At 41.2% G+C, this 15385-nt stretch overlaps 1 protein-coding gene across 1 annotated transcript; it reads left to right on the top strand.

Annotated features, from left to right (window-relative positions):
• Positions 1-12982: 12982 nt before the first annotated feature.
• On the top strand, positions 12983-14903 carry TMEM121 (transmembrane protein 121). Its single transcript, XM_063300179.1, has one exon. The coding sequence runs from the start codon at positions 13291-13293 to the stop codon at positions 14227-14229; it is 939 nt and encodes a 312-aa protein (XP_063156249.1). The 5' UTR covers positions 12983-13290; the 3' UTR covers positions 14230-14903.
• The last annotated feature ends 482 nt before the right edge of the window (positions 14904-15385 follow it).

The raw sequence follows: 15385 nt of genomic DNA on the forward strand, positions 1-15385 counted from the left end.
CACATTCTCCCCCATTGGTCCATCTGTATATTATAACCAAAATTCTTAGCCCATTTTATCATGCACTTGTTCTTCCATTTCAAATCTCAACAAAAGTTTGTACATTTTAACAATCACATGCTCATCCTTTGTACATAATTGAATTTCAAATTCTGTGTTACATTGTTCTATTTCAGTTTCCTTTTTATATGTATTAAATCTCTCTCTTAATTGTGCATATGAGAACCATTGAAAACTAAATCCCTCTGCAGTCAATTGTTCTCTTGACATTTTTGCAGTCCAGATCTTTTAGCCTCACCCAAGCAACAAAAATGGCTAAGCTAGAATCTTGGTTGGAGAGCCAGTTTGGTGTAGTGGTTAAGGTGTCAGGCTAGAAACTGGGAGGACATGAGTTCTAATCCTGCCTTAGCTGGGTGACCTTGAGCCAGTCACACTCTCTCAGCCCTAGGAAGGAGGCAATGGCAAACCACTTCTGAAAAACCTCGCCAAGAAAACTGCAGGACTTCTCCAGGCAGTTACCAGGAGTCAACACTGACTCAGAGACACAAAAGAAAAAAAAAGTCTTGCTTATAGCATTGAATGTTTGTTGCTAGTATGGGATAGGTATTTGTCTTGCCCAATTTCTCAAATTATGGTTTGTACATAATGCTGCCCTGTAATATAGGTTATTTGTGGCTCAGCATGTTAAGTCCATTCCAAGAATGGGAACATGGTTTATGAAACCAATGTTAATCATATACGACTATAATTCCAAAGCAAATCAACTACATCATGACTTAGCATTATGTAAGGACTAGGAGACTATGTTGCATATTGTGAGTCTGAGAAGGACCCTTCACAAAGGGAGCTGGCAGGGAGGCAATCGACCCAGGCCATGCTCTCCAGAAAGCAAAATGTGTGTTCCCATATCACTCTGTTCATTTGCTGTTCCTGGCAATCCCACTATTGGTGAAAGGTGAAAGGTCCCCTGTGCAAGCACCGAGTCATGTCTGACCCTTTGGGGGGATGCCGCTTTTGTGTCCCCCCAAAGGGTCTTGGCAGACTATAGAGTGGGGTGGTTTGCCATTGCCTTCCCCAGCAAGCTGGGTATTCATTTTACCGACCTCGGAAGGACAGAAGGCTGAGCCAGCCTGAGCCGGCTACCCCAGAGAGAATCCGGCTTCTTCTGGGATCGAACTTGGGTCGTGGGGAGAGTTTCGGCTGCGATACTGCCGCCTACCACCCTGCGCCACACGAGGCTCTTCAATCCCACTATTCCATTATACCATAAATGTGACTAGAGAAGAATCTGTGTGGTTCAGACAGAAGGGCAACTGAACTGTAGGTAGATGCTAGAGGATGAGAAATGTATACAATGTATACAAGCCTCTGAGTGTAGGCTGACTCTATACTTCCTAAACTTCCATGCGCCCCGCTGAACAGACAAGGGCAGGGGACCCTCCCTCTCTGAATTATTTTTACAAAGAGCAGAGAAGTCAGCGAAACAACTTCTGCTGGGTTTCTTTAAATAACTAGTAAAGCTGTAGTAAAGACATTCCATGATTGAGTAGAGCTCTCAATTACAAATCTGTGCTCTCTACTTTCTACCATCTCTGGCCTGGCACTTTTTTTTTCTTTTTTCTTTTGTACAGTTTATGGGAGATTAAAGAATGTAACAAATTGTGTCTAAAAACCTACTCTGTGCTCTGAAGAGAGTCCAAATCTTCCATTTAACATTTTACTCGTTTGAATATTGAGGCAACAATATAACCAAACCAATATTTCCTTGAAATTCATGTACTATCTGAGGCATTTGCACAGTCCTGATATGTATTAGTTACCATAACTAATGGAACCCGCACCATAAGCCTCCAAACAGGAAATGCTACAGTTATAAAAAAAGAGGGGCAGTTCTCTTCATGCTGCTTCTATATATTTCCTGGACCTGTTTCTGGTGAAACAGGTTGCTGAACTAGGTAGATCTTCAGTGTGAACCAATAGGCTGGATATATCCCCCTCCCCCCACCACACGTTTGAAAACCTGTATCGCTTTTTAATATAAACTTTTTTTCTTTAATTCAACATCAGCTATTAAACAATTCTTATGAAACTTCCCACAAACTTCCTAAACATGGAAGCAAGCTATCTGGATAACCATTATCTGGTACCCCTCAGTATTTCTTTAAATTTTCTTGCAGAACATTCTATAGATATGTAAACTGTTAAGCGTATTTGTCTTTGCTAATACATCATATATACAATAGAGTAAGTAACTGACTTAGAGAGGGATGGAACTGTCCTCAGTTGACCTTATATGTAGCTTCTGAACAAATGACCCGATTAACACCAAATCAGGGTGGCCACTGACAGCCATTTCATGGGTTTCTCTTAAAAAAAGCTACAACCCAGAATAATTAGGAGTACGTAGCAGATTAAAAAAGACACAAAGCTGAAATAAAATTCTCACATTGAAGAAATTTATGCCATGAGATATCCCAACAATCTTCTTTTTGGGTTGCTACTATTAAATTTACTGTAAATGACTTGTAGTTGGAGGTAAACAATGAAACTGCCAAATTTGTGAATGAAACCACTCTGGATTATGAAACCCCACACCGAACTGAAAAATTTTCCCCAAAATTATTTGTGAATCAGGGAGTTAATTCATAAGGATGTATTAAATAAATTTCACAAATAAATGAATAGTTTAGGAACTCCTCTACAACAAAAGTAAATAACAGTGAAAGAGAAAGGAAAAGAATCTGAAACAAATTGAAAGGTAAAACCTTTGTAATTAAGAAAAATGTTTTTCAGCTCAAAAATCAAGTACACCCAGCTAATTTCTAATTCAGATCAATTGCCAAAAAACAGAATCACAAAATGTTATTTATTGGGGATGAACAAAAGGCTATGAGAACTTGCTTCAAAAGCACTTCATTTTAAATAATTAAACCACTAAAACAACCTTGTTGTGTGATTCAGAAACTGCTTTGCACAGAAAAGTGAAATATCTATTTCACTGCTGCACCTGGTTGCAGGACAAGTGGAAGCAGCAGCAGAAGCCTTGCAAACAATGCAGCTTTAACAATTCAAAAAGAGGTGTTTCATAGGTGTACTATTGGTCCTAGATTAAGAAATGGGAAAATGTTTTCATTTTTATGAATTTGACGTGGGTATCTCTGGTTATCCTTCCTAAGTTAGAACTGAGGGTGGGGTTGGAGATCAATTCCAGCCCAGTGATTCCATAATTCCTCCAAATCATTCATGAAATGAAATTACTATGTCTGGTTTTAGATGATTTATTCTTAACAAATCAATGCTGATTGCAAATATATCACTCCATTTTCTTCTGGATGTAAAACTGATTATTTTATATGCTATAATTACTTTGAGCACAAAACCTGAACAAATGGGTTTATTTATCTTTCTCCAACCTTCTGGGAACTCATATATTTCAGTAATTTTCTTCCTTTCAACACCCTGAGATTCAAAGTTATTAATTAAATGTTCATTGAAAAATTCTTTTCCTGTCATGTTCTTTGTCACATTGTATCTAATTAGTACCTTTTCTTAGATTTTACTATGGTGAATAATGCTGAACAGAATCATGTTCAAGTGGGAAAGATTGCATTTTAGAGGATTGAAGGGAAACGTGGAAAATGTGTAAAGAAGGCTTTTTATCATCTTAAATTGACAGGTGTTTAGTGGGTGTTTAGGGGATGACAGCGATATAGAGATATGAGGGTGATTTTGATTATGTGTCATGAAGTTGGTTTCAGTTCTTACTGACCACATAGATAGACCAGGATAAGATACGAAAGCAGTGATTGATGAGACCTTTTTAGATTGATTTGGAATGGAGTTATTTTTCCCCTTTAGAGTATAGCTTAGTTAATTCTGACTCCAGTTCTGATCACATTCTTGATGACAAAAGATCTGAATGGTTCCAACAAAGATACTTTACTCTACCCTGCCAACAGAACTGGGGAAATTCAGCCCAGGCTTTGAGTCCAATATGCCATGAGGAAATTGGAAGCTTGACAATAGTGTCTTTGGAAATGTATCTATATTAGCAAGATACTGTGAAGTTTGCTAAAGCACTCTGAAGCTGCGTTAGAACAAAACAACACACTGAACAGGCTATTTCTTGAGAGCAGAAAAGCCAAGACATTCATCTGAAAGTATGGAAAATTCCAGCCGAGTAGAAAATAGGTGTGCATTTTAGCCCCACACCTGCCTTTCATTGACCTCCATGTTAAGTTAAGGTTTGAAGAAGAGAGGTGTATGTTTTATAAATACAGCTGTCCACACAGTTTTGGATTCTGTTTTGATTCGGGTTGTGGATTGTGCAGAGGGTTGTAGTTAAATTCAAGCAATCCCAAGTATAACTGACCTTCAGAATTCTGCCTCAATGCATGGAAGTTGGGGAGAAAAACACCACCCACTTTTGAATTTCTCTACGTATTAAGCCAATGCTTGAAGGAGGATTTGTGTCTGTGTCTGTGTGTCTGTTGAGTAAACAATGATATGTGCTCTAAGAGATGGGGATAGTTTGATTATCTGGGTGACATGCTCTTTCAAAAATTATTTGGGCTATGGAACCTCTTCACACAAACAATACTGCCGCATCTGGCAAATTACCAGTCACGTGTCCAGGAATGTCAGGAGGTTGAGTAAACAAACTTAAAACTAAAAAAACCTAAAGGGCACCATGCAATCTTTCAGTTTTTCAAAACAAATAAGACTTTGAAATATGTACAGCAACATAGGTCCAATATAATGATTGACAGGGTTAATATCTTTATTAGGACCAAAGAAATAATTATAAAATTGTCAGTAAATACTATAGGATTCTCACTAAAATACTAAAATTCTCACTAGACGCCTTTCTTGGTGTCATGCATTTTGTTCTCCTTGGAAACCTGGATGCTGCTATAAAAGCATTTCAGGTGAGGTGCTATAAACTGTTGGGAATGTGGCTTTTGAAGAGTGACGGGCTCTGTAGTATGATTGTCAATTGCCCTGCAAATGGCGCAATGGCGTATGCTAGGGCTCTTTCCGCCTTAAATACTGTTGTGATTCCTGAATTGGGTCTCTCAGAGCAAGGGTACTGGTCTCACAGCCAGGTTCTCTTCCAAACCTGAACTGGCACTGCCAGGCCCCCAGCAAGGAGAGAGAACCCGCAGCCGGCTCTGCCTTGCCACCCAAGTCATGGCAAGCACAGACTTGGAGCAGGAACCTCTTCTATCTAGCCTGCAAATCAGAGGGGGCCACAAAAGGGTGAGGTGCAGAGAATGCTCAAATATGCCAAGGTCTAGCAGGATCAATTGGAGAGAGACTAGAGCAGATCAAGGCAAACTATGCCTTGGTGGAGTCAGGGCTGTTGCTATTTCAGAAGCAGCTTCACTCGGGAAGGGCTGTTGGAACAATGCTATTGTGAGGGCCTCGAGTTAGTTCTTGCTGTGAGAATTTCCTGCTTCCTGAAATTCTGACCTGGTTGGTACTTGGGTTACTTTCTCTTCTGCTTGTACACAGCTGACTTAATAAGCAAATCTTAACAGGTATGAATTTCAGTCTAAGGATCTGAACTAACAGAAGATAAGCCTGGTATAAAGACATATAATATTTCTGGTTGTGAGACTCACATTAGGTCCTGAGAATACATAATGGAGCTCAGGACAAGTCTGAGGCTCATTGACCCAGCTGCTTTGCTATGATTTCCTCCCATCCCGGAGTCAGGAAGAAATCATTTGGCATAAATTGTGCTACCCCACAGTGTGCTACCAAACAGGGTCCTGCTGTATTCTTCCCACAGCTCCTCCATGCAGCATTGCATGGGAAGGGTTTGGTGGTTTTCCCTGGCTGAAACTGAAATAACACCAACCATAGGAAAACTTGTCAGTGCAAAATGCATGTTAGGATAGTGCTTGTAAGGTCCGGCAGTCAATTTTTTCCTGTTTTTTTCATCTGCAAAGCACTATCAACCTTTAAACTTTGAACCACTAGATGGCAGAAAAGAGTTCATGCCTCTTAACTGCAGCATAGTGGTCACTTGGATTTGCTCAGCCCAGACGCAGCAGCTGCATAAGTGTTCTTGTCCTGCCTTGACGATGATCCCTTAACTATATTCCCTAAAATGAATTAATATAAACAGTTACCAAGTGGAGATCAGATATTTGGGGTACCATCTGCCTAACATCCTGCATATGAGTTAACAGTCTTCTCAAATGTTTTGAAAGCTATATTTTTGAGGATGGTCAGTAAAACAGCAAGGGGAATTTGACTAAGGTCTGCACAATATCCCATACTACTGTAAATCAATGTCTCAGAGAAACCTTTTCTGTCAGTTTACACACACACACACACACACACAAACACACACATTTATTTGTATCCCACCTTAATTATTTTTTATAAATAACTCAAGGCGGTGAACATACCTAATACTCCTTCCTCCTCCTCTTTTCCCCACAACAGCAACCCTGTGAGGTGAGCTGGGCTGAGAGAGAGTGACTGGCCCAAGGTCATCCAGCCAGCTCTCATGCCTAAGGTGGGACTAGAACTCACAGTCTCCTGGTTCCTAACTAAATAAATATGGAATGTTATGCTATCGTAACTCATGCACAATATAGGAAAAACTGAAATCCCAGAACAATATCCCTCATAATTTAGTAGTACACATTCTCTGAAGGCTGATCTTTATGAAGTTAAATAAAATAGCACCATTCATACATAGCTAGAGAAAATGATTTTAAAAATGTTTAGAAAATTATAACCCTAGGAAGGGAATGGGACAATATGAAATGCACGAAGAGTTCAAAATAGGGGCAGGAAGCTGGTTGTCCCACATACTCCATTTAGTTTAGAGAGTACGGCAGGGTTTCTCAACCAGGGTTCCATGGAGCCATGGAGGCCACTAGGGGTTCCCTGGGAGATCATGATTTATTTAAAAAATTATTTCAAAATGGGGCAATTTCACATTAAAGAGATAAGTTTAATTCTTTATTTTTAGTTTAAGAATGCTGTTAATGCATATATATACATGAAGTGAATATATCTGGCCTATATTTGAGCTGGAAATTGCAGGGGTTCCCCGACACCTGAAAAATATTTTAAGGGTTCCTCCAGGGTCAAAAGGTTGAGAAAGGCTGGTCTACAGTATTTTGGCTTAGAAAAGTTTCCCCATTAACGTCTGAGAGAAAACTCAGAAAATTCCTGAGCCTGGAAGTCTTCTAAGATTGGGCTTGGCTTTGTACAATTGTTAGGAAGAAAGGGAGTAGTTCTCTACGATGTTCCTTATCACCTTACTTGTACTTTTTTTTCCCTAGAGAAGTGGCCCATTTCCAGACAAATGACCTGGCTGCAGAATCCACCATTTCTATTTGTAGTAAGTTTGCGCTGGGGCCTAAAAGATGGGCTTAGAACTGTAATGCAAGCACTATCTCCACACAAGAGATAGGTACCCTCAAAATGGGTACAGTCCACCTTAAACTTAGCTTAGATATGAGCTCACTAATATTCCTAAGGAATATGCAGTGGAGGTGAAGAATAGATTTAAGGGACTGGACTTAGTAGATAGGGTCCCGGAAGAACTCTGGACAGAAGTTGGCAGCATTGTTCAGGAGGCGGCAACAAAATACATCCCAAAGAAAGAGAAAACCAAGAAGGCAAAATGGCTGTCTGCTGAGACACTAGAAGTAGCCCAAGAAAGAAGGAAAGCAAAAGGCAACAGTGATAGGGGGAGATATGCCCAATTAAATGCAAAATTCCAGAGGTTAGCCAGAAGAGATAAGGAATTATTTTTAAACAAGCAATGCGCAGAAGTGGAAGAAGACAATAGAATAGGAAGGACAAGAGACCTCTTCCAGAAAATTAGAAACATTGGAGGTAAATTCCAGGCAAAAATGGGTATGATCAAAAACAAAGATGGCAAGGACCTAACAGAAGAAGAAGAGATCAAGAAAAGGTGGCAAGAATATACGGAAGACCTGTATAGGAAGGATAACAATATCGGGGATAGCTTTGACAGTGTGGTCGGTGAGCTAGAGCCAGACATCCTGAAGAGTGAGGTTGAGTGGGCCTTAAGAAGCATTGCTAATAACAAGGCAACAGGAGACGACGGCATCCCAGCTGAACTGTTCAAAATCTTGCAAGATGATGCTGTCAAGGTAATGCATGCTATATGCCAGCAAATTTGGAAAACACAAGAATGGCCATCAGACTGGAAAAAATCAACTTATATCCCCATACCAAAAAAGGGAAACACTAAAGAATGTTCAAACTATCGAACAGTGGCACTCATTTCACATGCCAGTAAGGTAATGCTCAAGATCCTGCAAGGTAGACTTCAGCAGTTCATGGAGCGAGAATTGCCAGATGTACAAGCTGGGTTTAGAAAAGGCAGAGGAACTAGGGACCAAATTGCCAATATCCGCTGGATAATGGAAAAAGCCAGGGAGTTTCAGAAAAACATCTATTTCTGTTTTATTGACTATTCTAAAGCCTTTGACTGTGTGGACCATAACAAATTGTGGCAAGTCCTTAGTGGTATGGGGATACCAAGTCATCTTGTATGCCTCCTGAAGAATCTGTATAACGACCAAGTAGCAACAGTAAGAACAGACCACGGAACAACAGACTGGTTTAAGATTGGGAAAGGAGTACGGCAGGGCTGTATACTCTCACCCTACCTATTCAACTTGTATGCAGAACACATCATGCGACAAGCTGGCCTTGAGGAATCCAAGGCTGGAGTTAAAATCTCTGGAAGAAACATTAACAATCTCAGATATGCAGATGATACCACTTTGATGGCTGAAAGTGAAGAGGAACTGAGGAGCCTTATGATGAAGGTGAAAGAAGAAAGTGCAAAAGCTGGTTTGCAGCTAAACCTCAAAAAAACCAAGATTATGGCAACCAGCTTGATTGATAACTGGCAAATAGAGGGAGAAAATGTAGAAGCAGTGAAAGACTTTGTATTCCTAGGCGCAAAGATTACTGCAGATGCTGACTGCAGTCAGGAAATCAGAAGACGCTTAATCCTTGGAAGAAGAGCAATGACAAATCTCGATAAAATAGTTAAGAGCAGAGACATCACACTGACAACAAAGGCCCGCATAGTTAAAGCAATGGTGTTCCCTGTAGTAACATATGGCTGCGAGAGCTGGACCATAAGGAAGGCTGAGCGAAGGAAGATCGATGCTTTTGAACTGTGGTGTTGGAGGAAAATTCTGAGAGTGCCTTGGACTGCAAGAAGATCCAACCAGTCCATCCTCCAGGAAATAAAGCCAGACTGCTCACTTGAGGGAATGATATTAAAGGCAAAACTGAAATACTTTGGCCACATCATGAGAAGACAGGACACCCTGGAGAAGATGCTGATGCTAGGGAGAGTGGAAGGCAAAAGGAAGAGGGGCCGACCAAGGGCAAGATGGATGGATGATATTCTAGAGGTGACGGACTCGTCCCTGGGGGAGCTGGGGGTGTTGACGACCGACAGGAAGCTCTGGCGTGGGCTGGTCCATGAAGTCACGAAGAGTCGGAAGCGACTAAACGAATAAACAACAACAACCACCTTAAACAGGTTTCTGTTTTCTCTCCCTATCTATTACTACTATTCCTTAACCCACCCAAGAAACAAAGCCTTACTTTGGAAGGACTCCTCATCTGTCCTCCCTCCACAGGATACAGATATTGCCTCCCTATCAAGAGATGGTGCCCCACGCACTGCCATTTACTATGCTACTTCAGCTCCAAAAAGAGAAGAGGCTCAGTTATCCTCCCCCATTCATGGGAGGCCTCTGCCCTTTGATGGAGCAATCTTCTGTACCAAGTGTCTCTTCCCCACTCTCCCTTTTCTTGGCCAAGAAAGATCAATACATCAGGCAGCAGAGGGAATCAGATAGTTCAGATGAGCACTTTGAATGCTTGAAAACCCTTTTATTTCAGAGCATTTCAAAATCCCTAATTAATTTCCAAAGCAAGCTATGCTTGTGCAGAGTATTACATTCTTAAATCAATTAGATCCGTACACATGAAGGGTTGATGAAGCCCTTTCAAAAACTGGAGAACATGAAGTGGTTTTAAAAGCACACATGTTTATTATAAAGTCTCTCATCTGCAATCTGCCTGATCTTACATGGTGTTAGAGTAACAGCTATGTTTTGTTAATGAAACACTGGCTACTAATTGTGATAGTGAATGAAAGAAAGCCAGCTTCAGTTGCTAGAGGAGCTCTCTGGATCCTAGATGAGAAATGGATGGCACTTGGATTATAATACTGTTTATCTTCTGTCATTTTCTGAGCCTCTGACTAACTCGCATGGTGACCAGCTAATCAGAATGAAAAAGAGGTTCAGTGAGAGATTAGGAGATTAGGCCAGAATTTTATAGAAGATGTAGGGAAGGTTTTGGAGTGTGTCTTGCTTCCAGCACAGCCACTGTGAAGCAGGCAATAGGGGTGAGCAAGCTTAAGGCAAAGGAGTACAGTTCATTCTGCCTCCTGCCTGGTTCCGAGCAACGGGTATAGTGCAATCTGTATTTTATTGTATGCATTTTTTTGCCTTGACTTAAAAAAAACAACTATACAGTATTTCCATTGTTTATTTTGCTTCTTGTAGCTTCCATCCTGATCTGCTAACCAAAGCTGGATGAAAATAGCCTAAAAGGTATTTGCTACAATTCCCCATCTGGGACTTAACATGCCATCTGTCACTATATGAAACATATTTGTTTGGAGTAATGTTTTTCTTTCATATAGTGGAGATGCCAGTTCTCTGAGATTCCAGTGCTGCAGCAATCATTAAATGGCTTTGATTTGTTATATTGCTATTATCTTGTGGCAGAACCCTGACATTGATCCTTTTCTACACATTTCCATTGGCCATGGCAGAAGCTTACCCATATGTATTCATAACGCTTATAATTGTATTGGTTTATTGCATTGTAATGAATAACTTGCTCCATTATTCCTACAACACCTTATCAGGTTGAATGCAAAGAATGTTCATGGGGGACATATGCTGAAGTGTATGTAGATACAGACTCACACCTATCATTACTGTGTAGCTTACCTGATTCTGGCAACCATAGCTGGAGTCACAGAAGTGGTTCCTAAGGAATATCTGAAGAATTTCTGTTGCTGTTCTTCTTTCTTAACAATAACCATTACTGCACAGCATTTCTTTTTTATTCTTTCTTGTCATAGCATGTTTCCAAAGTTCTCACTGTATTCTTTAAATGCACACCACAGGAGCTCCTGGACCAGAACAATGAGTCCAATGCAATGTATTTTGCCTTCTGAAGTATGTGTTTCCTGAGAGAAGTTTAGAAAGTGCTGTGATTAGATGAAAAATTAGTTTGAAGCTTCAAGATTGTCTAAACCCATTTAAATCAGATGTCAGATCTAGTTATGAAACAGAGAAGGAGGCATCTGATAAATTCAGCTTTAAGATGCCAGTCAGGAGTTACAAAGCTTTTTCCTTTTCCTTCCAAGCACAAGGGAAAGGGAGAAAAGAAGTGATTGCTTCGAGTTAAGTCCTTAACACAGATTCACAGGGGCTTTGTGTCATGGGAAGATGGGATCGTATGATATGGTCTCCTGAACCATATCATGGTTCCTCTAACCCTGAGCGCTAGCTGAGGTAATACAGGTAGTCCTCACTTAACAACCACAATTGGGACCAAAATTTTCATTACTAAACGAAGTGGTCGTTAAGCGAATCTGACCTGATTTTTACAGACTTTTTTGCAGTGGTTGTTAAGCAAATCACTGCAGGCATTAAGCGAACCACATGGTTGCTAAGCAAATCATATGGTTCCCCATTGATTTTGCTTGCCAGAAGCTGGCTGGGAAGGTCGAAAAGGTAATCATGTGACCACGGGACACTACAACAGTCATAAATGTGAACTGGTTGTCAAGCACCCAAATCATGATCATGTAACTGTGGGGATGCTGCAACAGTCGTAAGTGTAAGGACCAGTCTTAAGTTGTTTTTTTCAGCTCCCTTGTAAGTCCAAACCATCACTAAATGAATGGTTGTTAAGTGAGCACTACCTGTAAAGTGAGGTCACATCAGCAGAATGTGATTTGGTTGTATTTTGGACTTTTCCAATATCTCTTTTGAGGCAAAATCTAGATATTTTTCCCTGATTCATAATAGCATTACATAATATTGGGGGGTTGAGAGGTTTAAATGGGCATAAAAGAAGTAAAAATGGGTAAGCATATTATAAGTAATAACATTTTCCTTCCACCTTCCACCTTCCAAAGTATAAGTGTTAGTATAAGATTGGGTACCTCCATTAGCCAAAATTGCAATTTTAGAAAAGTAGTTAAAGAAGGCAATTGCAAAACATCAGTATATTGTTATGCTACGAACGTTTTTGGCTTGAATTTCCTGGATGGTGGGGCTTCTTCTGTATCTTCTGCAAAGCCAGGACAGAGACTTGTTCCCCAAATGCAGGTTATTTTGCCCCCCAAGGTTGTAGAACAAAAGAGTTATTCCTTCTCTCTAACTCGCAGTATCCATCCTGAAAGAGTCAGCTTCTTGACACACATGACTAAAACTTCTGTGACTTATTTTTCCTCTGGTTTTTTTTTTCAGCTCAGAATGGATAGTAGCAAGAAAGAGGTGCTGGATGAGACACCTCTCTTGGAAGTGCAAGTCTTACTCTCCATGGATACTGCTCCGGATAGAGTCATGGATGGAGGAGCGGAGGGACTTACAGGGGAAAAGATACCCTGGGAAATGGCCACCCCTGTTTGCAGCTTTGAAAAACTCTGAATCATTCAGCTTTCAGGGAGCAACAAGTTTTGACCTGCTGTTCTAGCAAGCTAATATGGTTGCCTGATCATTTCGTTAATTGCTGAAGAACTTGATGAGCTGCTGCCAAGAAGTCCATAAGGAAGATTATCTACAAGCCAGTGAGGGCCTCTCTGTTCTCCAAGAACATTAATAGTGAAAAATCAAACAATTATAACTGAAAGGAAGGTTTCAGTGCTGACGACAGTCTCGGGCAGAAGGTGAATGCAGTGGGAAGCAGTGGGGGATCTTTCTGCCGACAGAAATCTTGCTCCATATACAGCAAAAATTTTAGGACTGATGATTGCTATGCTTTTGAGTGATTGGAACTTGAGGATATCAGATGAAATATCAGTCTCATCTGTTACTGCCTTACTGGAACTTCTTTTATAACTAAGATCTACTGCCAACGATTTCAAGGGATTCCATCTGTGACAAATGTAAGACTAACACTTGGAGCAACACCACAAAGTGGGAAGAAAAGGGTGGGTGGTTCCATCATCTCATCATGGTGCTTCCACCCCCAGATAAGCGCCACGTGTGTCTCACCACCATTGTTATTATGACCAGCATGGCATTCATGGATGCTTATCTGGTAGAGCAGAACCAAGGGCCTCGTAAAATTGGTGTCTGCATCATCGTCCTGGTAGGAGACATCTGCTTTTTGATTGTGCTGCGCTATGTGGCCGTCTGGGTGGGGGCTGAGGTGAAGACAGCCAAACGGGGCTATGCTATGATTCTTTGGTTCCTCTACATCTTTGTGCTGGAAATCAAACTGTATTTTATATTCCAGAACTATAAGGCTGATAAGAGAAATCTGGAGACGGTGGCCAGAAAGGCTCTGACTTTGCTTCTCTCCATCTGTGTGCCAGGATTGTATCTGGTGCTAGTAGCCTTGGACAGCATGGAATATATACGTACCTTCCGGAAGAAAGAGGATTTGCGAGGGCGTCTCTTCTGGGTGGCCTTAGACCTACTGGATATCTTAGATATTCAAGCCAACCTGTGGGAGCCACACAAGACTGGTCTGCCAATCTGGGCAGAAGGACTCATGTTCTTCTATTGCTACATACTGCTCCTGATCCTGCCCTGTGTTTCCTTGAGTGAGATTAGCATGCAAGGAGAGCACATTGCTCCCCAGAAAATGATGCTCTACCCTGTCCTGAGCCTGGTGACCATAAACATGGTTACCATATTCATCCGAGCCATTAATATGGTCCTATTCCAAGACAGCAGGGTCTCTACAATCTTCATTGGCAAGAATATAATTGCCATTGCCACCAAGGTCTGCACATTCCTGGAGTACAAGAAGCAAGTGAAGGAGTTCCCACAAAATGCCATTGCCTTGGAGCTGCAGCAGAACTCAGTGCCCCACAACCAGACCCTCCACAGTACACAAGGCCTTCCTCATGAGCAGTCCCCCACCAGGGAGATTTTGGACACATGATAGGCCTCTCCTTAGACATCAGCATTGGTTCTTGTTTTGTTGGGGGGAGGGGGGAGAGGCAATCCTGCTCTCGTCCCAGCACGGAGAGCTGCTTCCAGCACAAGATTTTAACAAATGGTGGAACATCCCCTGCAACTCAGGTATTTCCTAGGGGCCCTCTGGAACGAAAACAAAACCAAGCAACCTTCCAAGCAGAACCTCACCCACTCCAGCATCTGACCTTTTCTATCTGTTTGTTACCTGTGCTTCAAATTGTAACGAATGAGAATTTTTGTTATCACAATCTTTTTTAAATAAAGAGACAGGGTGGGATGGGGCAGGAGGGGAGAATCAGGACTGGCACTTCAGCCGGTGTACCAGTATATTAAGTCTTACTGGAAGTAGTTGGGTTTACAGTTTCTTATTTTCAAACACAACAAAAACAAAAAAAGATCCTGCGAAGTCACTGCAGAAAACTCCAGCTGATTTTGGACAGTTTTTTAAAATCATTGCCAAGTAGTTCCTTTGCTCTGTTCAGTTCCACTCAGCAAGCAGCAGCCTCAGACATCTGGCCAGGAAAGTTCTAACATTGCCAAAGTCTTCAGCCAGCCCTGCTAAGAACCACATTCAACATCAAGTCTCATATTTTAAGATCATTCTGTTATAAAACATTTATAAAATGATTCAGCACAAGATTTCTATTTTTCAAAAGTATTTCTGTTTCATTCACATGCACGCACACCTCGATTCTGATCACGTGAAGTTCCAGAGTTTTTCAGGCTATAGCTACACTGGGGGGCTGGGGGAATAAGCAGGTAGTGCTGTAAATGGAAACTGAGATTCTCAGAATGATGAACATTCACTTTTATTCCAGCAGCAGCTTAATTTATAACAGTGCTGCTTTTATATGAACTACACAGACTGTCTCTAAAATAAGGCATGGGACAGTCCCTTTAGGCAAGAACTGCTGGGGCATGAACCAGAGCAACACTACCAGCAAAAACGTTTTGGATACCCCAGCCGTTTTTTAGCTGCTAATGATGCATAAGCCTGAAAGCAGTGCAAGACTCACCTTTTCTCAGTGATTTCCCACTCCCTCACCAGGCTCTTGATCCAACAGACTTTTCCAGCTAATGCCAATTCTTAAAATGCCTTCATCTGATAGCCATTGTTCCCA

This window comes from Candoia aspera, chromosome 3 (assembly GCF_035149785.1).
Source record: "Candoia aspera isolate rCanAsp1 chromosome 3, rCanAsp1.hap2, whole genome shotgun sequence".
Classification (NCBI taxonomy): Eukaryota; Metazoa; Chordata; class Lepidosauria; order Squamata; family Boidae; genus Candoia; species Candoia aspera.

Bases quoted from the DNA above. Each gene is read 5' to 3' on its own strand.
- TMEM121 (XM_063300179.1), top strand. From the start codon at position 13,291: ATGGTGCTTCCACCCCCAGATAAGCGCCACGTGTGTCTCACCACCATT.